General features: G+C 33.7%; 1 protein-coding gene across 1 annotated transcript in view; it reads left to right on the top strand.

The window, feature by feature from the left end:
* The window catches only part of LOC100377223 (neuron navigator 2-like), a 315,635-nt gene that overhangs the window by 227,262 nt on the left and 63,649 nt on the right, over window positions 1-24,724 (top strand). Inside the window, exons 8-10 of the mRNA XM_085506505.1 lie at window positions 14,873-16,795; window positions 18,005-18,200; window positions 18,692-18,790. Of these exons, the coding sequence (XP_085362631.1) occupies window positions 14,873-16,795; window positions 18,005-18,200; window positions 18,692-18,790 (2,218 nt within the window). The remainder of the gene's footprint in view (window positions 1-14,872; window positions 16,796-18,004; window positions 18,201-18,691; window positions 18,791-24,724) is intronic.

Raw genomic sequence — 24,724 nt, 5'->3', positions numbered from 1 at the left:
ACTGTTTATCCAAAGTCAATATTATGGGAGGACATGTTGACTTTATAGAGTTCTCTTACCTTCACTGAGGAGAAAGGTAAACTAAGGGTTATACTATAAAAAAAATAAGGGGGAGGGGCAAGCTATGAGCCAGGAATTTGCAGCTGCCAGTCCAAAACAATTAAACTTCATGAAAATGTAGATGATTTTCGATATATTTTAGTAAAATTATCAAAGAACAATAGGGAAAAACAAAAAAAATAGGAAAAGTTGCCAGCCCAAAATTAAAATTCATAGTTGCTGTCGACATAGGAAGTAAAGTAAGCAAATAACACCGAATAAACGGCAAGGTAAGGACTATGTCTAATTATAGTAAATACGTACTGCGTGCGTGACTCGAACCGGCGCTCGCGTACGGCACCTAATCGCCTAGCTACACGCCACTACACGTCTTCCCCTCGGCCACCGGGCATCCCCAAAAAAGGATGCTTAATAACCGAGCTTATTACGTGCAGAGAACGTGAAACCCGTCCACGCGATACGCGCCACACAGCATGGCCAGAATGCAAAACTTCCCCTCGGCCAAATCAGTGAGCATTCTGGCCATGCTGTGTGGCGCGTATCGCGTGGACGGGTTTCACGTTCTCTGCACGTAATAAGCTCGGTTATTAAGCATCCTTTTTTGGGGATGCCCGGTGGCCGAGGGGAAGACGTGTAGTGGCGTGTAGCTAGGCGATTAGGTGCCGTACGCGAGCGCCGGTTCGAGTCACGCACGCAGTACGTATTTACTATAATTAGACATAGTCCTTACCTTGCCGTTTATTCGGTGTTATTTGCTTACAAAATTAAAATTGACAGTCTGTGTGATGGGTGGACTGGGGGCTGGCTAACACCCTGGGGAGGGATGAAGTATATAACAATCACATGCCTCCAATGGATTATTAAAATGCCTTAATTATGCTAATATATGTTTGAAAAAATTCCCTTTAATGCTAATATAGTGAGTTTGATGCTTATTCTATCTATCTATCAAGCTTCCCTCCCTATATGTAGAATGGTCAATCTTAGTGGGTTAAAGGGCACACTAACTGAGTACCAATATGTAATTTAGTCTGTAAAGTATTATTATTTATTAATGGTATTATAAATTGTTTAGTAATAAATAGCAATATAAAAGCACTGTATTCATTTTATTATTAAAAGGCGATAGTCAAGCATGTGCGAGATATATGGGTCTCATACAAACAAAGATGGCGACTTTGACTGTTGCGCAGATCAGTGAGTACGTACTGAGATATTACCAAGATTTAATTGGGCATTTTCAGGTGATTGGAAGGTGAAGGAGTCACTGGTGGTAATTAGTGCAAGCCATGTCCATGTATTCATTTTATTATTAAAAGGCGATAGTCAAGCATGCGCGAGATATATGGGTCTCATACAAACAAAGATGGCGACTTTGACTGTTGCGCAGATCAGTGAGTACGTACTGAGATATTACCAAGATTTAATTGGGCATTTTCAGGTGATTGGAAGGTGAAGGAGTCACTGGTGGTAATTAGTGCAAGCCATGTCCATGTATTCATTTTATTATTAAAAGGCGATAGTCAAGCATGCGCGAGATATATGGGTCTCATACAAACAAAGATGGCGACTTTGACTGTTGCGCAGATCAGCGAGTATGAACTGAGACATAACCAAGCACCAAGCTTTAAAGGCCCAATTCACCGGGCAAGTGTGAATTGGAGGTGTGACTATACTAATGAGTGTTGTTAATCACTTGCATAGCCTATGACGCATTCTGTTTCAGCGGTCCAACATCACGTGACTTGATTGACAGTAGCTAATTATTCAAGATTAGTAGCGCGTCCCTTTCCCCGGTTCGAGTTTTTGACTTTTATCAGCCAAAATTTCAGCTCGTACACTATTGTCATAAATACTACACACAGTCACTGCTGTGATATTCATAGTCACATGCATCCACTTTGGCATGACATAATCGACCTGTATGTTCGAGAAAACGCGTTTTTACCGGAGCTTGGCTGGAGCTGTTTATTACAGCGTGACAAGCAAGGAAATAATCTCTATTGTTTAGAACCGTATTTATAGTATACCTGGGCCTTTAATTGGGCATTTTCAGGTGATTGGAAGGTATCGAAGGAGTCCATGGTGGTAATTAGTGCAAGCCACGTCCATGTTAAACCTCATACTTGTGATTTCAATTATAAGAGTGCATTGGATTGTGGGAAAATCAATGTTTATCAACACAATCGTCGCACATGCTCAGTGCGACGACCACTGCCCTTTATACACATGTATAAAAAACGTAAGCTTTAAAAAATAAGTTACTTACATGTACTCCTGATCTGTGAATCATGAAATAGAGAGAACAGTTGATGTTAGAACAGAAATGTTTATGCAATCTGTATTTTTGGGCCACAGGTCTTTAACTACAATAAAGATCATCAATAAGGCAACAGTTTATTCATTGTAAAATCTAGAAACAGTGAATCATGAATTTTTGGTACGTTCAGCAATTCTTATTTTGTGAGCGAATTTTTTTACAATTTCGTGAGTCATGGGGAGCAGGGTGCACTATATCAGGTCAGAAAATCATACTTTTTGAGAAATGTTTTACTTTGTTTTGAACCTACTCAAATTATCATATATAGTGTTTTTAGCATTCCAGAATCCTAATACAGCTTAATAATTAATCTCGTAATTTGATATATATTTGATCTAGTAATGTGTGAAAAACAACTAAAATTTGGCAGAAATTGAGACATATCTGCAGTATGTATATCAAAGCATGCTTTAATCATTTCACCACCAGTTCTTTCTTTTCATCACAAATTCACAAAATAGTTCTGTTTATACCGGTAGTCTGCACTTTCCTTCAGAAAACTGAAACAAAAATAGCAAACAATTTCGAATAAAAACTGAAATTTTTTGAATAAAAACTGAAAATTGACTCAAATTTTGTCTGTTGGCTCCAAAATTAGGGTTCATTTCAAGAAATATTGAAGAATATAAGAAAAAAGTGCTGACAAATTTGGGCGAGAAAGTCTGGTGGTGAAAAGGTTAATGCATTTACCCTTGTCATTTTACATATATATTACAAGGATAGGAAACTCTATCTTTATCTTTAACACATATTGACACTTTAATTAGTTCAGACCTTGCAAGTTTACTTCAGTACTTTTACTATTCGGAGGCAGTTGCAGTTGTCATTTCAAGGTAATGCTAAAATTTCCTGATCTAATTGCTGAATTTTAGGTTGGAATAACTCATTATATTTTTAATCAATCAATCAATCAATGAATTATTAATTGATTGTATGCATGAACGGAATTGGTATATTTTCTGCCAGATATTCAACTTTTCCTGTGGCTAGCTTACCTCAACAATGTCTTTTCTCATTTTTAAATGCTTTGTATGTTTCTAAAAAGTAAAAATAGCATGGTATGTTATGATGTAAGTAGTGTAATATATTTTTATCGTGATAATATTAGTGACTTGTTGCCCAGTTTCATGTATATCCCCGTTGTCAGATTTTGACTGACTGGCCAAAAAAGTTTTTGGGTTGAGTTCAAGGATGAGTCTTTTGTTGTTATAATGAAAATAAAAACATTCTAAAGTGGCTGCTTTTTTTGTGAAATTTGTCCATGTTTTTGTATCATGAAGACAATTTGGGCTCAGTACCCCGTATTACATTTAATTTGAAAAATTAAGAAAATCTTGCCAATAAAATACACCTTTCTCATAATTCACAGTTAATCTCACAAAACCTTTTTTAGCTCCGCTGTCGACTTTGTCGAGCGGAGCTTATCATATGAGTGATTGTCCTCCGTCGTCCGTGTCAATGTTTTACTTTTTCGACTTCTTCTTGAAAACTACAAGCCTGAATGCTTTGATACTTGGTGTATATGTACCTTGGGTAGACCTCTCTTAGATTTGTTCATTTCATGTTGATATCTTCAATTTTCTAATTTTGGTGAATAATTTTGTCATATTTGGTAAAAAGTGATATTTTCGACTTCTTGTTAAAAACCGCAAGTGCAATTGCTTTGATATTACATATATAGGTACTACATGTGGACCTCTCTCAGATTTGTTCATTTTGTAATGATATCTCTAATTCTCTAATTTTGGTGAATATTTTTGTCTTTTTTGGTAAAAAGTGATATTTTCGACTTCTTGTTAAAAATCGCAAGTCCAATTGCTTTGATACTACATATATAGGTACTACATGTGGACCTCTCTCAGATTTGTTCATTTTGTAATGATATCTTTAATTCTCTAATTTTGGCGAATATTTTTGTCTTTTTTGGTAAAAAGTGATATTTTCGACTTCTTGTTAAAAATCGCAAGTCCAATTGCTTTGACACTATTCATATTGTTCATTTTCTAATGATGTCTTCAGTTCTTTAATTGAAATGTGCATTGCTAACAGCGGAGCTATCTCAGCCGATAGGCTGCTTGTTGTTTTTACTGATTGGGTCTTTGAAATAATCAAACATTGTATTAAAGGAGAGAGGCTGTTTACAGCGATGGAACTGCTTATTTAAACTCTCAACAACTTTAGATTCTAAGAAGAAAAAAAGTGAAATCTATTAAAACAGGTTGTTTCGCTGGACTACACAGGTCATATCCAGTACAGTATGTAGTAAATAAAAGGCTTTTTTCATGTATGTGTGCTTTATAGCAACAATGATTTTACTGTAGCATTTTCTCATAGGGTTATACTGTATTCCATTTCAAAATGCGATCTTAGTAGAAAAAAGACTTTCAGTGCTCTGTTTAGTAGTTTATGTACGCTTAGATGTGTGTCTGTGATCTTAATGATCCAATGATGCATTTTTTTTTTAAATAGTTTTTTTATGCAAACTGCAAGTACTAGTGCTGACACATAATGCATTATTACCACAGTAATACGGTACTACATGACATGGCTGTGTGCTCATCTCTTCATCAAATGACAATTTTAATGTGCTATCTTAGCGTCAACCAGGCTTGGTCAAACACAAGCACCTGCGAACCTTAACCAAGTTTCCCCCAAAGTCGCATTCATTAGTGAATGAATCTCGGTCAGTGGAATAAGCCTTCCCATTGAGTCTGTGGCACACTCACCCAGGGTAGGGGTCAACCCTTTTTATGTTCAGCCTAAGGTAGGATTTGAACTTGTGTCTACCGATCATGAGTCTGATGCGACAACCACTAGGCTGCGAGTAACCGATGTGTATGCATTTTTAATAAAGCAAATTTGTTGTATATATTAGTAAAACCTAGTATTTTATACAGGAAGTAATCTTAGAATGTCCTGTGATATCTCAGGAGCTGTCCTTCACACATTGGCTGCCAGGATCAAAACATACCAAATCAACATGGGGTTGGAATCCTGCAGCCATCATCATAAGAATTAGTACAGTTATAATATAAAACATTGCTAACGGTTTTCCCTATGTTGGTTTCATTCTGTGTATGCGATGTGCGAGTCCCATATAAAAGTGGGGTGGAGAGTCAAACTCAAGAATTGATTTCATAAATATGATCAAGGAATTATGTATTCTCTCAAAGTGATTGTCATATTTTTTTGTACAGTACAGTATCCCTTTCAGCAGCAAATATCTCATGCAGATGTCAAATATTTTATGAAGTGTTGGTATGTGCTATGAATGAAAAAGAGCTAATTTGTAGCTGTTTTCCCACCAGCAGGACCATGCCTGAACCGTAAACTAAGTCTCTCCCAAATAAACCGTAGACCAAATAAATTTAATAGTGACTAGTAAAATTTGATGTACAAAACTACTCTAAACAACAACCCCCTTTTTACCTAGCATGTTATTTTAGCTAATCCATAATTTCTCTATAAAATTAAGATGTCGCTAATCTAAAGTTTATTCTCACAATGAGATTGTTGACACTTTAGCTAAATTAAGATTCTGTTAATTCATGCGTGGAGTTAAATTTGCTAAAATGGCATGTAGCTATTTCAACGTTTTCTACAGTACTTTTACAATCTATACATTGATACCAATTCCCATGAACTCATTTTATACCGATATGTCTACGAGCATTTGTTCGTTGTACTCCATTCAATCAAGGTACACAAGTAGACCATATTAGAAACTTTTTTGTGCGGTGGTAATAAATCTGCACCCTAGAAATTTATTGCCCTCCCTGTGTTTTAATGGTCATCCCCTTACCATGTCTCTGATGTATTCATGCATTTACTGCCTTCGGCGAACTCGTTTATTATAAGCGTCTTATTGTGCTCCTTTACTTTTCCTGTTAATTATGATAATCTGTCATAAAGGGGGGTGGCTGATGTTACATAGCAGCATTTCTCAAACTGAGCAAGCTATCTTTATTAGCAGGATGTTCATTTATCACTGTATCCCCATACCATTTGGTTTTACTGTCTAGAACACACGTATTGCATAACTCACTCCCTTTACAGGTGTGTTCTCAGACCTCATTAGCCACAGACGAAATCTATTAGCACGGTGAAGACAGTCCGGATCTTATACGCACACAAACTTATTCTAGAGCAGTTCCAACCCACAAAAGATTGAATCTTAGGTCAAGCAATAGTGGATGCGTTCCTTACAAATCAGCAGTTTAGCACACTGAAGGGTTGAACTCGTTTCTCTTTTATAGAAGTACCTATACATGACTTAACAATGTACTGTCTGGTCGCTAATAACACTATTACTGATTATTTTCAAAATAATGTAATCTGTTTTTACTGCCACGTTATCATTTTCGCAATTTGGTTTATTTATAGCTGCTCACCGTGATGAAATGTACGCCACTGTGATACCTTATGATGTAACCCAATGAAATCTTATACGTGATTTCCCCAACTTTGCGTAATTTACGAAAATTGCTTCGTACCAGAATAGCACACATACATTGTACACACTGCAATATACTGCTAATGGCCTGCTACAATGATACGTTTTGAAAAGAGTTGAAAATCGTTGCTTTTGACACTTCGGAGTACGTACACTGTACAAACACTCATCCCCCCTATAGGCTTATCAGCCTGTTGTTCAAATGAAAACACCAGACGTTTTTGTTTATCCTCTGCTAAAAGCCAGCACACTCACTCTCACAAAACTCTTTGAAGTGAGAACTGTTTGTGTCTTTCATTGGGTTTCCGTTTATTGCCCAAACAAACATAGTCCTGTAATGTCGGCATCTACTCTTCAACTAAAACACCGTCTCTTGGGTCAAGCCTCTACTCTAAAGTTCTATTCTCTTCCGCTTCAAGAATTTATTTCTTATCAGAAACTCATTTTCATGGAAATTTTAGGTTCATTACAAGTGATATTAAATTAAGATAAAGGATATGTAATCCGTTCTCGTTGTTGTCATTGTTAATGTTTTAGACATACTAGCAATATTGATAAATACTATGACAATGCACGCAAGAATTCGCATATAGGCTTTATTTCATCAAGGTATTTGTGTTAAAAAAAAATTGGTGCATCCCTAACTCTGCCATTTGATAGAGAGATGGCCGCACAGCCCTGTCATGTAGTCCCAAACATGAATACCTCTTCTGTGGCAAAAATGCCCTATTTTTCAGCACTAGTACTTGCAATTTGCACATTAAAATAAAAAGTCAGGATAGACAACAGTGACATTGAGTGTCGCCTGGCATAAAAAAACATTAAAAAAAAAAACTTTGTCAATGTATTTTTGCCTGCATCAGAATATTCATAAAAATAATGCCTTGCACTTTTCCTTTGGCTCACCTCTGCCTGCATTAACAATTCTCCCCATAAAGTAAATTGATCTGTCCCTTAGTAAGTACTTCTGCAAGTACCTGTGATGCAATTTTGCTATACATGTAGACCCCCATAATATAATTGGTATGTCCCTACAACTGGGAGTACTTCAGCCTGGACTCGGTGTTATTTTAATGGTTACTTGAAATAGTTATTCTCTCTAAGTTATCACTATTCAAATAAACACTGGTAGTTACCCTGCAGATTTCTCTGGTCTTGCTTTAGGTGATCTACTTGATCTGTCTAGTGTATAAAAAGTGAAATTATCTGACACCTAAAACAAGTTAGGGTCAATTTAATGATAGTTGTGAATGTTATCGCAAAATAAATCTTAATTGATATTCTGTCGTGTTTAATTATGCGGAACTGCTTTGTATTAAGAGGGACTAACTTTACCCCAGAGTGTGCTCCTTATTGGTGTTCTAATATGTCTTGTATAAGTGCAGAATTGCAAACTATACTCAGCATGTTGAATACAGAACTATCTATACCTATTGTAACAAAGAGTTAGTTTTAACCCTTTCACAACCAAACATTCTCGCCCAAATTTTTCTGCACTTTTTTTTTTCTTATATTCTTCAATGTTTCTTAATATTAACCCTAATTTTGAACTAATTTTTAGTTTTTACTCAACAAATTTGGCAATTTTTGTCCCAATGTGCTATAGAAAAGTGCAAAAAAATTTTGAGTAAAAACTGAAAATTGATTCCAATTTTGTCTGTTGGCTCCAAAATTACCATAGGGTTCATTTCCAGAAATATTGAAGGTGATATGCGAGAAAAGTGCAGACAAATTTGGGAGAGAAAGTCTGGTGGTGAAAAGGTTAATTCTGCTTGCAGCATGTCTCGTTGTATACATGTCAATATCAGTCTTTCGTGAACTTGATCAGGGCTGGAGATACGCCCCTCGTAAAGCATGAAAGTGTTAATTTTCACTGTATGCTTTGAAATTACCCAATCGTAAAGCATGGTATGGTATGGTGCGTCATTTTCAATATGGATTCCATGCAAAACGTAATATTCCTGTAAAATAAGTTGAAATTTCATTGAATTTGGTCTTGAGAATGGGCCTGGGTAGTGTATAATTTATGGTCGCCTAAACATAACACAAAGTACAAAAAAAATTGACAAAAACCTGCATCTTATGAATGTTTCTTTTAGTGTCAACTGAAACTCAGCTGCTGGCTTCTCCTTGTTAAAACTGTTTTTATTAAAGGTGTACAGATTTTAAAATGCACCCCTTACGTACAAGAAACTTTCATAATGGACTCAACCAGGTTGTAATAAACCTGCAGGATTATTCCATTTTATATGGGTCATAGGGAAGACAGCTTATATTACATTGTGTATTTCCCTTGGTGCATTATAAGTCATTTTTTCGATCGTAATCAGTTTAGATAACAGGTTCATGTTTCTTTGTGATCACATTTATGTGAATTTCTCAGTCCTGTCAGAGCAACAGATGTGTGGTTGTGTTTTATTGCACGTACAGATTTACTTGACAAGGTGTCTATATTAAAATAAACAGTCAACTTCTCTAGATGTCAATACTGCATGTTTTACATAATGAAGACAACAATTAAAAAAAAAAGTAAATTAAAGTATATTAATCCAGGTAAAACTTCATCATATTAATCCAGCTAAAACTTCATCATATTAATCCAGCTAAAACTTCATCATATTAATCCAGCTAAAACTTCATCATATTAATCCATCTAAAACTTTATATTAATCCAGGTAAAACTTCATCATATTAATCCATCTAAAACTTCATCATATTAATCCAGCTAAAACTTTATATTAATTCAGGCAAACTTCATCATATTAATCCAGGTAAAACTTCATCATATTAATCCATCTAAAACTTCATCATATTAATCCAGCTAAAACTTTATATTAATCCAGCTAAAACTTTATCATATTAATCCAGCTAAAACTTTATATTAATCCTGGTAAAACTTTATCATATTAATCCATCTAAAACTTCATCATATTAATCCAGGTAAAACTTCATCATATTAATCCAGGTAAAACTTCATCATATTAATCCAGCTAAAACTTCATCATATTAATCCAGGTAAAACTTCATCATATTAATCCAGCTAAAACTTCATCATATTAATCCATCTAAAACTTCATCATATTAATCCATCTAAAACTTTATCATATTAATCCATCTAAAACTTCATCATATTAATCCAGCTAAAACTTCATCATATTAATCCAGGTAAAACTTCATCATATTAATCCATCTAAAACTTTATATTAATCCAGGTAAAACTTCATCATATTAATTCAGGCAAACTTCATCATATTAATCCAGCTAAAACTTCATCATATTAATCCATCTAAAACTTCATCATATTAATCCATCTAAAACTTTATCATATTAATCCATCTAAAACTTCATCATATTAATCCATCTAAAACTTCATCATATTAATCCAGGTAAAACTTCATCATATTAATCCAGGTAAAACTTCATCATATTAATCCAGCTAAAACTTCATCATATTAATCCAGCTAAAACTTCATCATATTAATCCATCTAAAACTTCATCATATTAATCCAGCTAAAACTTCATCATATTAATCCAGCTAAAACTTCATCATATTAATCCAGGTAAAACTTCATCATATTAATCCAGCTAAAACTTCATCATATTAATCCAGCTAAAACTTCATCATATTAATCCATCTAAAACTTCATCATATTAATCCAGCTAAAACTTCATCATATTAATCCAGCTAAAACTTCATCATATTAATCCAGGTAAAACTTCATCATATTAATCCAGCTAAAACTTCATCATATTAATCCATCTAAAACTTTATATTAATCCATCTAAAACTTCATCATATTAATCCAGCTAAAACTTTATATTAATTCAGGCAAACTTCATCATATTAATCCAGGTAAAACTTCATCATATTAATCCATCTAAAACTTCATCATATTAATCCAGCTAAAACTTTATATTAATTCAGGCAAAACTTCATCATATTAATCCAGCTAAAACTTTATATTAATCCATCTAAAACTTCATCATATTAATCCAGCTAAAACTTTATATTAATTCAGGCAAAACTTCATCATATTAATCCATCTAAAACTTCATCATATTAATCCAGCTAAAACTTTATATTAATTCAGGCAAAACTTCATCATATTAATCCAGCTAAAACTTTATATTAATCCATCTAAAACTTCATCATATTAATCCATCTAAAACTTTATATTAATCCAGGTAAAACTTCATCATATTAATTCAGGCAAACTTCATCATATTAATCCATCTAAAACTTCATCATATTAATCCAGCTAAAACTTCATCATATTAATCCAGGTAAAACTTCATCATATTAATCCAGCTAAAACTTCATCATATTAATCCATCTAAAACTTTATATTAATCCATCTAAAACTTCATCATATTAATCCAGCTAAAACTTTATATTAATTCAGGCAAACTTCATCATATTAATCCAGGTAAAACTTCATCATATTAATCCATCTAAAACTTCATCATATTAATCCAGCTAAAACTTTATATTAATTCAGGCAAAACTTCATCATATTAATCCAGCTAAAACTTTATATTAATCCATCTAAAACTTCATCATATTAATCCAGCTAAAACTTTATATTAATTCAGGCAAAACTTCATCATATTAATCCATCTAAAACTTCATCATATTAATCCAGCTAAAACTTTATATTAATTCAGGCAAAACTTCATCATATTAATCCAGCTAAAACTTTATATTAATCCATCTAAAACTTCATCATATTAATCCAGCTAAAACTTTATCATATTAATCCAGCTAAAACTTTATATTAATCCTGGTAAAACTTTATCATATTAATCCATCTAAAACTTCATCATATTAATCCAGGTAAAACTTCATCATATTAATCCAGCTAAAACTTCATCATATTAATCCAGGCAAAACTTTATCATATTAATCCAGGTAAATCTTTATTATTGTTATAACACATATACATGTAAATAATACCAAATATTTATACAAGAACTTTGACAAATACTAATTAATGTAAATGTTCGAGTCTGTGGAATACAATGATAATCTTGCTCATTTTTGTTCGTCTATTTCCAAACATCCACTGCAATCTGTGTGGCCATTGGTTGAAATATGTTTGATTAATAATATATGACGTAGTCAATGGATACGAGTATTCGATAAGTTTCTATGCATTTGCTCTCTTGTATTAAGACATCTGATTATCGATGGTGAGAACCTACACAACGGTTTTTCAAACTTCTGGCGTGTAACAAATACATTAGCACATTGCGGGAGTCAAACTGCAATTTAACCCTACTTTAATACCAGATTGTTGGCAAATTTTAATCAGTACATGGAGGTCAAAAGTCATTTCTATTAAGGATAGATTATACATCTAGTTAGGAAGGCATGTCCTCAATTGAGGTGAAAGGCCTAGTTTATAGTGCAAGTCACCCGGAAATTACAGCAATATATGTAACTTATCAAAAATTCTTTTGCTGATGTTCTTTCCTGAACTTTTCGAAGTCTAGAAACTTGAATAATGGCTGTCCCATTACTTATCGTCTTCTTTCCTTTCAACAAAATAATTGATGGAATTGATGTAAAAATTGTTATATTGATATTAATAATACCATAGTTGCTTTATTTGAAATGCACATATCGTAAACCAAATAATGTATTTATGAAACACTCCATAAAATATAATTGAATAGATTGACTATAGACATACCCCTAATGTTTAGGTTTTCTACATTTTTATTGAAACCAATATCATGCATAATAAAGTTACTCAAAAAAACTTGAGAGTAAAAGTACAGGAAAAAAAAACTAAAGAACAAAAATACAAATTCAAAGTATGTTTAGTGTGTGTATTGGGTTAGGGGGATATTGTGTCGGCTTCTGTGGCAAAGATAAATTGGTCTTTGACCAATCTCTACTGCGGATAATAATATTTCAGTTTAATTTAATTTAATTATGACTTTTGTATGTAGATTCTCTCTGCGGTGGCATGTTAGGATTATTCCAATTATAGAGTTCATCAAAGGTGATGTGGTGACAGATTGGATACGGCTTGTTTAAAAATAGATTGAATAGATAGACCGCTAAAATGACATGTGTTACCCAGACAGTGTATTCCATTCATGCAATCTCTTTCACTCAGGTATGTGTCAAAATTATTCTGTCCCAGTGGTTGTATTTATCTTTGTTGTCTCAAGAGGGGTTCACTGCGTCTTTGAGTTTGAGTTTGTATTTCTTTCTCACTGATTGTCATATTTATCACATTTTGAGCAAACTGATTTATTAATGAGGTAATTTCTCGTCAGTGGTATTAATATTTGATGGGGGTATGTTGATTTATTTTGTACTACAAGCAAGTTTTCACTGACAGTAGGGTTAGGGAAGATTTTAAATGGGAAGAGGGGGTTGGGAAAAAATCACAGCATGAAACCAAGTTTGGAGCAAAGTATGGACATGGGTAGGACTCACATATGTGTTTTTATGGAATAACACAGTGAAACGTTATTAGTATTACAGTACCAGTATTCTTAATGTAAAATTATGATCCCTTGTCCCTGTTTTTTGTTTTCCGCGTTATACAGAAAATAGAGTGGCCATTAAGATATCCTGTTTTGTTTTGTTTTGTTTTACGGTAGTTATGAAACAAAATTAATAATCATTTATGATTATGATGGAAAAATAGGATAAATGTTTGGTTGAAAAATTACCAAACTAGAAAGTTTATTCTGTTTATACATGTATCTGAAACAGATGAACACACAGACAGAGTTTATTTATAAAGATTGTGATTCATACTGCATTACATTAACACTATGTCATCAGTTTATTACGTGTGGTGTATAACTGTGCAATCCATTCTCACCATCATAGCATTTTAATTGATTAACCATACTGCAAAGTTCACCATGATTAGTACTTGCAGAGCTATCAATTTTCATATTTTTTTCTACCAGATATTGATACAGATTTGGTTCACTGCATATATGTTTTTGCCAAAAAATGAAAAAAATGTTGGTACAAAAACAATTCTGGCAAGGTTTATAATATTAAACCAGAAACTGTATACTATCTGAATTATTAAAATACAAATTATTTTGTTAACACTCTTTTATTTAAGAACATGCGCTACTAATAGAGCAAATACGGTACTCCCTGATCAGCGTCTGAACTTTCCCAAATTAGGATAAAATCAAACCTAATCATCTTGTCATCGTATTATGTTATTCACAACTTGGGTTTTCAGTTTTTAATCATATTAATTGTACATGTTTGGTTTATTGTGAAATATTTTAAAATAAATCTACAGAGGATGATGTATTATGTTTTCGAGTTTATTGTATTTTAGCATTATAATAATAATTGAATGTTCTATGATTAAATTACTACCATATTGCACACATATTATATATGGTGTACGAGTGCAAAAATTATGAATGGTGTGTGACAGATGGAAGTTTGCATTGTCATTATAATGCGATTATGAGATATTTGCGATTTAAGAGTGCAGTATCAAATGTTCTTAGTGACAGGTACGTGTGTTTGTACATGTTTTAATGTGAGTAGAAGATGAATTGTATTACGTGTATTCCTAGACTGGTGTGTAACAGAAGTCATGTGTGGTGAGATGGAATTACTGAGGTGTGAGTTGGGGTTAGATAAAAATATGTGATATTTGAAGGAGGGGGGTAAGATGAGATGGTGAAGTGTTATTCAAGAAAAAGACACTCAAAAAAAATGTTCACATACATCTGCCACTCAAACCTAAAACATCAACTCTGTTCTTGTATTTTTTCTGGCTTTGCAAATTACCAACAATTCAATTTTAAATGGGTGGGAAAAGGCAGTTTTTGATGGAAATTGTATCATTTTTGCCCAAATTTGACCCTCAAAACTTTCCTTTTCTGAAATCTGACCAATGTTTAAGTATATTTTCCCTGGAAAAATGCTGCCCCTCAAAGTTAGAAATAAACTTCTTACTCACTGTCAGTCATGGCTGGCGCAACAGTCTCTCTCTCTTAGTGTGTAATATAAATAAGATTTGTTTGTCTTTTGCAGCTGTGATGATGAAGATAGCAGTTCCCTTAGTAGTGGAATCAGTGATACAATAGCTGAGATGAGTACGGATGAGAATATAACAGGATCATCAGTTAGCTGTTCTTCATCCACACCTAACACTCCGTCAACCGGAAGACGGGCTAAATCTGAACAAGCTATGTCTGATAAATCTGGATCAGGCAGGAATTCCAGGAATTCTGCGGATGGAGGTGAAGATTTCACTGATGGGTTTGAAGATGTTCCAGATGGTGAAGTTTCTGGATACGGGATGAAAAGAAGCAGCTCCAGTTCCGGAAATGTTTGGAGGAAGTATTCTCCGACTGAAGAAAATGCTGATAAAAGCATTGACGGTAAAGTGAAGGATAAGAATGCTAATTTGCCGAATGATAAATGGCGACGAGGCAATTCAGATTTGTCTGACTCAGGGAGAAGTACAAAGTCCGATAAGGATAGTCGTCGAAGTACAGGAAAAGATAAAAAGGAATCAAGCTCTCAGAAAACCATGAAAGGAAAGACCGTTGCAAAGAATGATGATAAAAAATCGGGTACGAAACCTCAGCAAAGCGGTAAAAATGCGCAAGAATTAAAGAAGTCGTCAAATTCTCGAAATCAGTATTCTTCAAATTTTGGTTATCGACGACCAGGAGGGCCAACTGCAGGTGGAACTCCGAATGGAAACAAAACTTCATCAAAAGTGCCTAATTTCGGTTTTGGTTTGAAAGGAATTCCTGGTGCCAAATCTAACAAACCAAATACTAACGCTGATAACTCACAGACAGACGACAACATTAGTAATACAAGTAAAACAGTGAACTCTAGTACTCTTCCACGCTCCAGTGGCTCTAAGACGGTAGCCAGTGCTCGAGCGCAACAACAAGAGCAACAGCAACAGCAGTTATATCAGCAACACATGTTAAACCAGCAGCAGATACAACAGCAGCAGTTATTAGCTCAGCATCACCAGGAACAACAGCTACTATCTCAGGGTCTTCATCAAACCACATGTGCCTCTACTCAGCAAATGCAAACAAACGAACAAAATGGATATATTAGTAATAATAATAATGAACATCCGAGCAGTACATCGACAGTTCACTCTAACTCTACAGTAAGAAATAGTTATCCCAGTCATTCTGACGTGGAGATTTCTTCCCCGCCGATGCGTATAAAAGATCTTGGTGTAGCGGCAAAACATGGACTATCATCGCCGTCGTTGAAGCGGTTATTCGGACGTGGGAAAGGTGATTCGAACCGCAGCACGTCTCCCAGTGCATTCAGTGATACCATCATTTCCAATCCTCATGCAACCTTGATTGGGAATATGACTTCTTTAAATCAGCGTAGCAGCAGGAATGTTACGTCAAGCGAAACACAAACGCCTTCGAACATTGGACAGAATCACCTTCATGTACCGGGACAGCATGGTCATTCGTCATCTAATGCTGAACTCAACTTTCCGTCAATTATGTATAACAATAACATAAACTACCAGACATATCCAAAAGATCCGTACCGCAATCACACTTCCAGCATGGCATCCATATATTCCTGTCCCGGAGCATGGATGAATCTTGGTCCGTACGGTAGCGGCCTCGGCAACAGTATCTCGGAAAGTGGGAGTATTGACTCCATGGATTCGGGATCTAGTCAGTTATCGTTAAATAGTAGAGCAACAAGTGAACGTTATGGAATATCCACGCCAAAAAGTCCTGGATCACCGCTCATACGAAGCAATAGTATTCGTTCAACAACATCAGAGAAATTGTATCCCACATCTTTGTCGCTCAAAGAATTTGATGATGATTGGTTCAGATCAATCAGTTATGGTAATTTGACTCCATCCAATGGTATGCCGTTATCACCGACACATTCAGTTTGTTCACAGCCGGCAACCCGATTCAATTATCCAGTCAGTCCAACAGGGTAAGTCTACATTTTAATTTTTTTCGTATTTATTAGAACTGATGTTTTGTTGAACAATGCATTAGTTTCCTGAACTATTAATATTTGGGAAAATGCCTGATTGTATTATGAAAACATATCATAAATAGAGTCTAGGATAAAAGTTAAATGGCTGAGTAAAGCTGCAATAGCTATAAAGGGCAGTAGTCACCGCGCCATGCATGTGCAACATTCGTGTTGATAAACATTAATTTTCCCACAATTCAATGTACTTTTCTAGTTAAATCACAAGTACGAGTTTTGCCCTGGGCGCCACTTGCACTAGTTACGGCTTATACCTTCCAAACGCCAAAAAATTATCTAATTCAAGTTCAGTAACCTCTCAGTTTGTACTTGTTGGTGTGCGCGGCACGGCGCGACGACTACCGCCTTTTAACTATAGATTATTTTTCTCCAATTTCTATTTTTAATTTCCTGTGTCATTAGTGTTTATTTGTGTTGGTCATTGCCAACATTGACATTGAAAGCATAGTATATACGCTATACCTGACTTTGTAAATTATATTATTTAGAAGTGAAAAAAGTTGGCTGCAACATTGTTTCTAAGTTTTTTAGAAGATGTAATTTTTTTGAAATCCAGTTTTGTTAAGCAAACCTCAGCCATTATGGTACAAGATGACAACTTCATCAGTAGCCCTGGTCTCTCTCTGATGGCCTTTCTGATGGGATCAAACTTTTCTTAGTTTTCACCTCACCTAATGTGACATCAGCCTATATTTAGGTTCTCTTCATGTGGTTATATTTAAACAAAACAAAAAACACAGCTATTATTGAATAGTAGATTGAAAACAAAAGTATTCCATAGTATGAACTACAGAGGGAGCTATTCAAGTTAGAATGTTTGTATTCAACATACTTTTCAACCACAAATTTCGGTGACCCTTCATGACCTTAATGTAAGTTCAGTTAATAGTTTAAGTGCAGCCACCCACTTTATAAACATCAAGTCAATTATTTTAGCAGAATAGTATTATTTTTCACATTGCTTTAGGCAATTTCTCATGGTGTGGCTTTCAATTTATCCACTAAACTTGAACTTACAGATTTAGAAGGTACAGTGTGCAAGAATCATGGATATTTTACTGTAACATCTGCAATAGGAATAGGAATAGCTAAAATACAAAGTTACCATGGCAACCACATTTTGTATTTTTATTTTTTAAATTCCAGGAATTCCGGTATGGTCAGGTCTAACAGCATGAGTGGACCTGCCTATGGTACTGGGATTGTGCCGGGCATGAGAAATAGTTCTATGTCACTTGATGAGAGAGCACGAGCCTGTCTCCGTGGTTACAAAGACGAACTGGAGGAAGTACATAGTTCTTCACTGTCACTGGTGTCAACTACCTCCTCTCTGTATTCATCAGTAAGTATGGTGCATAGCGCCCTCTGGTGGCATAATGTATCAATTACATATACCATATTTTCTTTATTGAAAGCGCATCTTCAATAGATACTTTTTTGAAGATAGACACATCTGTCATTTAAGTTAGTGCATGCAGCACTGATTGAGCAAATATCGTAATACATTTTCCTATAACCCAAGTTTAGTTACTATCAATACTATCAATCATATTTTTAACAATAAAAGTCGTGTTTATTTTTGCCAACACAAACTTATTTTATAACCAATTCTGTATGAAAAACTTGGTAATTTATATTTACACCTCATGAGGGCAGTGTACTCACCTTCAAAATTGTAACTCCACTCTTGAAATCTTCTGCATTCTACAGTTTTATTACATCATTCAATCTTTCAACCTTAACATATTTAAATTATTCAAAGTACATATTCATATTCAATCAAATCAATCAAGCGCAATAGTTATTGATCTTACTGAATGATATCTCCAACAGGCGGAGGAGAAGGCTGCACATGAAATCCGAAGATTGCGAAAAGATCTTGATGAGTCTAAAGATAAAGTATCGACATTGTCTACGCAACTCGCTACAAATGTAAGTTTACTCGCCTATGTGTTGTTACCATGGAAACCAATTTAAAAGGAAAGCAGTATACACTTAGAGATTTGGATAATAATGATTAAATATTGAAATTATTTAATCATTTTTTTTTGATGATTTTTCAGAAGAAAAATTTTCAAAAATTGTATGATCTCATTTGTGTTCAACATGTTACCATGCTGATTTTACATCAGTATTGCCATGGATACCAGCTTCCAGTAAAACATGTGCTTGAATAGATTAGTGTTTTTCATGTAAACACTGAGGGCAGTATTCCCTCCAACCATTTCAACACCAGAGGGCAGTATTTACTTCAACTAACCCAACACCCGAGGGCAGTGTTTTTTTTGCACCACATTTTGTCCTTGATTATACAGGTAAGTGTCTGTGTGAGTTTCTGTTGGAATCCGCCAACATGTTTTAAAACCAGTTCAACTTTTGATGAAATCCTAACACCGTAGTTCAGACCACATTATGGCAACCAAATTGAGGCTAAAATAATTACCCCTATTTCCTGGTATTTCTACAAAACTCAAATATTCAATTTGTGATTCTATTCATAGTGGAGATTTTTGCAATTCAGCTGAATTGATCTTTCCAATCAATCAATATTCTCATAATTATCATATGACATTGTTTAATTTCAACCAATCACAACAATGAATGCATAATTATATGCAAATGTTTATTTTCAACCAATCACCATCCTCTGTGTGGAGATATACTGAATATTCAAGCCCTAAGTTATTCATTCTATTCGAAAATACCTTAATCATATGCATAATAAAAAAAATTCCACAAACAACCAATTATTTTCTGAATGAACAACTGTACCAGGTGGCTCAATCAATCTTCCTCATAATCCTGCAGCATAATATTGATAAATTGGGTTTCTGTTTTCAAATCTTCATTTTAAATTCTATACTAATAAATCTGTGGGTTAAAGCTCCTCTGTAGACAAGACCTCAAATACTTATCAGTAATTTACATATAAAACTCATCGCTACAGTTACGAGATTTCCCTTGTTGATGATAACTACGCTAAGTACCGATTTTCTTCGTTAGTTCTGAACTAAGAATGAAGAGATTGAATTCTGGAGTGTTTACATTATCCAGTGTGTCTCCATATTTAGCCTTACTCGTAATGAATTTATTACTACATTAAATTTAATACTCAAATTTTGTATTGTAAATAAAAATAGCTTGTGGTTGACAAATCATACATTATGCAGGAGGCTGTCTTACGCTATAGACATCAATGCTTTTTACACTGTTTGTTAAATTTATAATTCTCATTGATCTCTATGACCTCAATAATTATGATCATATCTCATTTAAGACTGTCTGATGAGTCCCTAAGGTTTATTATAAATTTCCAGATGTTCCTCTGTGTGTGTGTGTTGGGGGAAGGGGACTTTGTTAATTACACAATTAGGACTAACGAGATTGGGGCTTAATATAATATGGACACACTGGATTTGGACATTTAGTGATCTCATTAATTATGCACATATATAATCAGCTTTGACCTCCTAATTAGCTGTGATCTCACTGATAATGTGCATATCATTGAATGTCAGAACTAGAGGTTCAATTCCTACCTTAATAAGACGGACACACTTGATTTCGGCATTTAGTGACCTCATTAATTATGCACATATATAATCAGTTGTGCATCATAACTTATGTACATATCTAATTGGCTGTGATCTCACTGATTATGTGCATATCATTGAATGTCAGAACTAGAGATTCAATTCCTACATTAATAAGACAGACACACTTGATTTCGGCATTTAGTGACCTCATTAATTATGCACATATATAATCAGTTGTGCATCATAACTTATGTACATACATGTATCTAATTGGCTGTGATCTCACTGATTATGTGCATATCATTGAATGTCAAAACTAGAGTTTCACTTCATACATTAATAATATTTACACACTAGATTTGGGCATTTAGTGACCTCATTATGTACATATATAATCAGTTGTGACCTCATAACGTATGTGCATATCTAATTAGGTGTGACATCACTGATTATGTACATATCATTGAATGTCAGAACTAGATGCTCAATTCATACATTGATAAGAGGGACACACTTGATTTGGAAATTTAGTGACTTCATTAATTATGTACATATATAATCAGTCATGACCTCATTACTTATGTGCATATATAATTAGCAGCGACCTCATTGATTATGTGCATATCTTGTATGTCAGGTCTAGAGGTTCAATTCCTATGGGACTTGAACCCATTAGCAGGAATTCTTCATTGTATATTCAATTCAAGAATGAACACAAAAACATTTCACTAATCTTTGAATTACACCAAGAATTAGAATAATGACACCAAGTCAATATACCAAATATTGTCAACTTTTGCCTTTGTAGTATTTCTCATTTTCTGTCGAAACAATGAACATCATAATTATAAATATTTTAATAATCTGAAAAATAGAAATACATTAATAGGGAAAAAAAACAAATAAAAGTTGAAGGATAAATATAAATGAATAATAATTATAAAATATACAGTAATAATAATATTAATAAAATTGTAATAGGAAGGATATTACCAGGATACATTAAATACTTGAATAATTTATGGAAATAGCGCAGGTATTTGAGATGAATGGATGTGAATCACTTGTGACAAGGGGACAAGGGCATACACATTTCATAATTACTGTTAGTATGTAATAATTCATCAGGCATTCTGGGAGAGTAACTGTAAATGACTCCACAGGGAGGTAAATATGCATGATATGTAGGAATTCACAACTTAATAGCCCAGCTGATTACTATACATTCTATAATTACATACCAACGTATTAACAAATTGAAATAGTTATTTTGCCCGTGGTGGTGCACAGTTTCAGCATGTATTGCTAGGTGACCTTTTACTTTCTATGATCATCTTATGCAGTCATTTTTTGTTAGTGTATATAACATTGCTTGCGTTAGTACCTTCAGTTTTTAATTTTTTCTGCTCATCATGTATATATTCGAAATTTTTATTGAATTTGAAGTTAATTTGACATGCGCATCATTATGTTTTACGATTTTAATCATAATCAGCATCTCTGAAAACAAACAGTACCATGTATTAATACTGATCATCTCGTTTGTGTAGTGCAGCATGTATATCTGCGTTCAACCAAATGTTGTTTGATGTAAAAGTTAACAAATTAACAATTTGGATTTTATTTTGAAATCCTGCAAAGCTCTTCTTTAAATCCATGTTTACTTTGTTCAATTATTTATTTATGTTAAAAATGTACTACAAATATTTTTGGTGGTTTACAATTTCGAAATTAATTTGTTATCTATCTTTCTCAGCTCAACTTTCTGTAGTAAAGGCCAAAACAACTGAATTCTTCACAGTTTCAAAATATTTTTCATATTTTGCTTCATTATGAGTCATTCAGCATCTTTACACTGAACCAGTACGGACTGTCCTCCCATCTTTGTGATAGAGCATAATTTGCTTTCTTGGATTATTATAAGTGCAGTTCTGGCTTAGTATGACTGATGATAAAAACACAGTAATCAACGTACATCACTGCTGTGTGCTACTCACGTATGTAATTAACCAACATATTTCAAAAATTGATTATTCCAATAATTAGTTTGATGAAATTTGCTGTATAATCATTACCGTGCAAAGTACTTCAGCTTTTCTAAAATTCCATAGTGTATCACATTGTATCTTCAAGGATTGATCACATGTCCCAGACTAGCAGATTTTAGCTGGGATAATTAAATAGAGTTTTCACAACGTCACTAGTCGAATTGCCTTGACATATCTCTTGCTGTTGCCATTTTTTTTTTCAATTTATTTTTGTGTGGAAGATTTCTTCAGATGACGTGTTAACAGTTTCCAAAACCTACCCATGTATTGTAAATGTGATATTACACGTACTGTAAAATCTGTATTAGAAACCGCGGCTTCTATTAAAATGGTACAATGCAACAGAGAGGATGTGGCTTCTATTAGAGCATCTACACATATGAGAAATGATGAATTTTTGGTTCTCAAACATTCAAAAAGAATGGGTGCGACTTCTATTAGGGATGCGGCTTCTAATACAGATTTTACGGTATATACCTATTATTTATTTTTATTTTCATTAGAAATTTTAAAAACTTTTGATCCGTGAAAATTAATGTTCTTAGGATACTAGTCGCATCATCACTTTTTAGTCATTTTTTTTTTATATTGAATCGCTTTTTTTTATGAACTTTACCCTCCAAAAATATTTGCTTAGACCAATCTCTTGGCATCTTTGGCGTTGTCATGGTTTGCCATAATACCTAATATCCCTGCCACCTAAAGTTTATAAATTTTAATTTTGAAAATTCCCTTTAAGATGAAGACTGACATCTTACCTGTTTCCTAGCAACCATTATCATTTCACCATGTATTAATCTTTTTTCACTAACGTGTTCATAACTTTTATTGCGCAGTAAATGTTTTTAGGGGCATACATGTCTATAAAGTGTAATTTTTTCACCAAATTTTAATGCTTTTTTGTAGTAAAGTCGTATATTTATTTTGCCGTGTTTATGATTTTATATTTATAGATTCCAGATGATTGGAAGTTTTTATTGCAAGTAGTTTGTCAGAATCTTGCCTTTTATTTTATCGCAGTCTATATTATATGCCAACCCCATGCGCATAGTTCAGCATTATGTCATCAAATTTGCCCTTAGAATAAACTGCCGCTTTTTAAGAGATTATTTATGTCGTCTGGTGCATGTTAGACATGTAATCAGCAATTCTATAATGTTCTCCAGTTTAAAAAGCGAGATGTGATTTAAACTATTAAATATGTATCATAAAATAGGTACAATGTATCGTGAGTGAAGTTACTTAGCTATCATTAAATTGAATACTTTTTATTGTTGATGAAAAAAATTGGTTTAACAAGAATTCCTATGATAATAGTTCCACACATGTTTTCTTACTGTTTTACTGACAACATATTTTGTATAGGATAAAAATCCAAAAAGTTTAAATTTAAATTCAAAGCAACATTTATATAACACTTTTGAAACAAAGGAACACTAATTTATTAATTTGTTCCCTCAAATGTAGTTAGGTTGTATTTCTGCAAAGATATAAATGAGTATAAATGTGCTTTTAATGCTTTCCTGAATTATAATGGCAATTTGTAACAGTGTGTCTTTTGTAACAGTGTGCCTTTAATGCTAATTTGTAACAACGTGTCTTTTGTACAGTGTGCCTTTAATGCCAATTTGTAACAATGTGTCTTTTGTAACAGTGTGCCTTTAATGCTAATTTGTAACAGTGTGACTATAATCCAGCTTTCATCTGTGATAATATAATTGCTAATATAAGGCATCCATTTGAGTGTTATTCATAGATTATATATCAGTGATATCATCTACTGTGGCAATCCTATAACTGAACTCCCCTGTGTGTGGGGGGGGGGGACAGTCTGTTTACAATTGCCAGTCAGGTAAAGCCCTTCCAATGTTGTGTTTACATATTAATTTATTTATTTATTAACACACAACATCCCCCGGAGGGGATGAAAAGGGTTACAAATCAGATATTAGTAAAAGAAAAATAACCACATAAAAAGTAAGGGAACAAAAAGGCATAAAAAAAAAAAAAAAGATAATAATTTGAATACAAGGAATGTATTACTGGCTTAGTTTATGTAGGTGCTGCTGTCTTGTATTAAAACAGTTTTTTAAATATTGCGCTAAAGGAATAGACATTTTCTCGTCACTTAGTAATGATATGAATTTATTTTCATTACTAAATTTGTCAAAATTTGGTATATGTTTATTAGCTACAATGTAAAGTTTTAATCTTATTTCGTTGTAATGAGGACAATTTGTGACAAAATGTTGTTCATCTTCAACATGGTCATTGTCGCACAT

Source organism: Saccoglossus kowalevskii, chromosome 12, assembly GCF_978046115.1.
Source record: "Saccoglossus kowalevskii chromosome 12, keSacKowa6.1, whole genome shotgun sequence".
Taxonomy (NCBI): Eukaryota; Metazoa; Hemichordata; class Enteropneusta; family Harrimaniidae; genus Saccoglossus; species Saccoglossus kowalevskii.
This window is presented reverse-complemented; position numbering and strand designations above follow the sequence as displayed.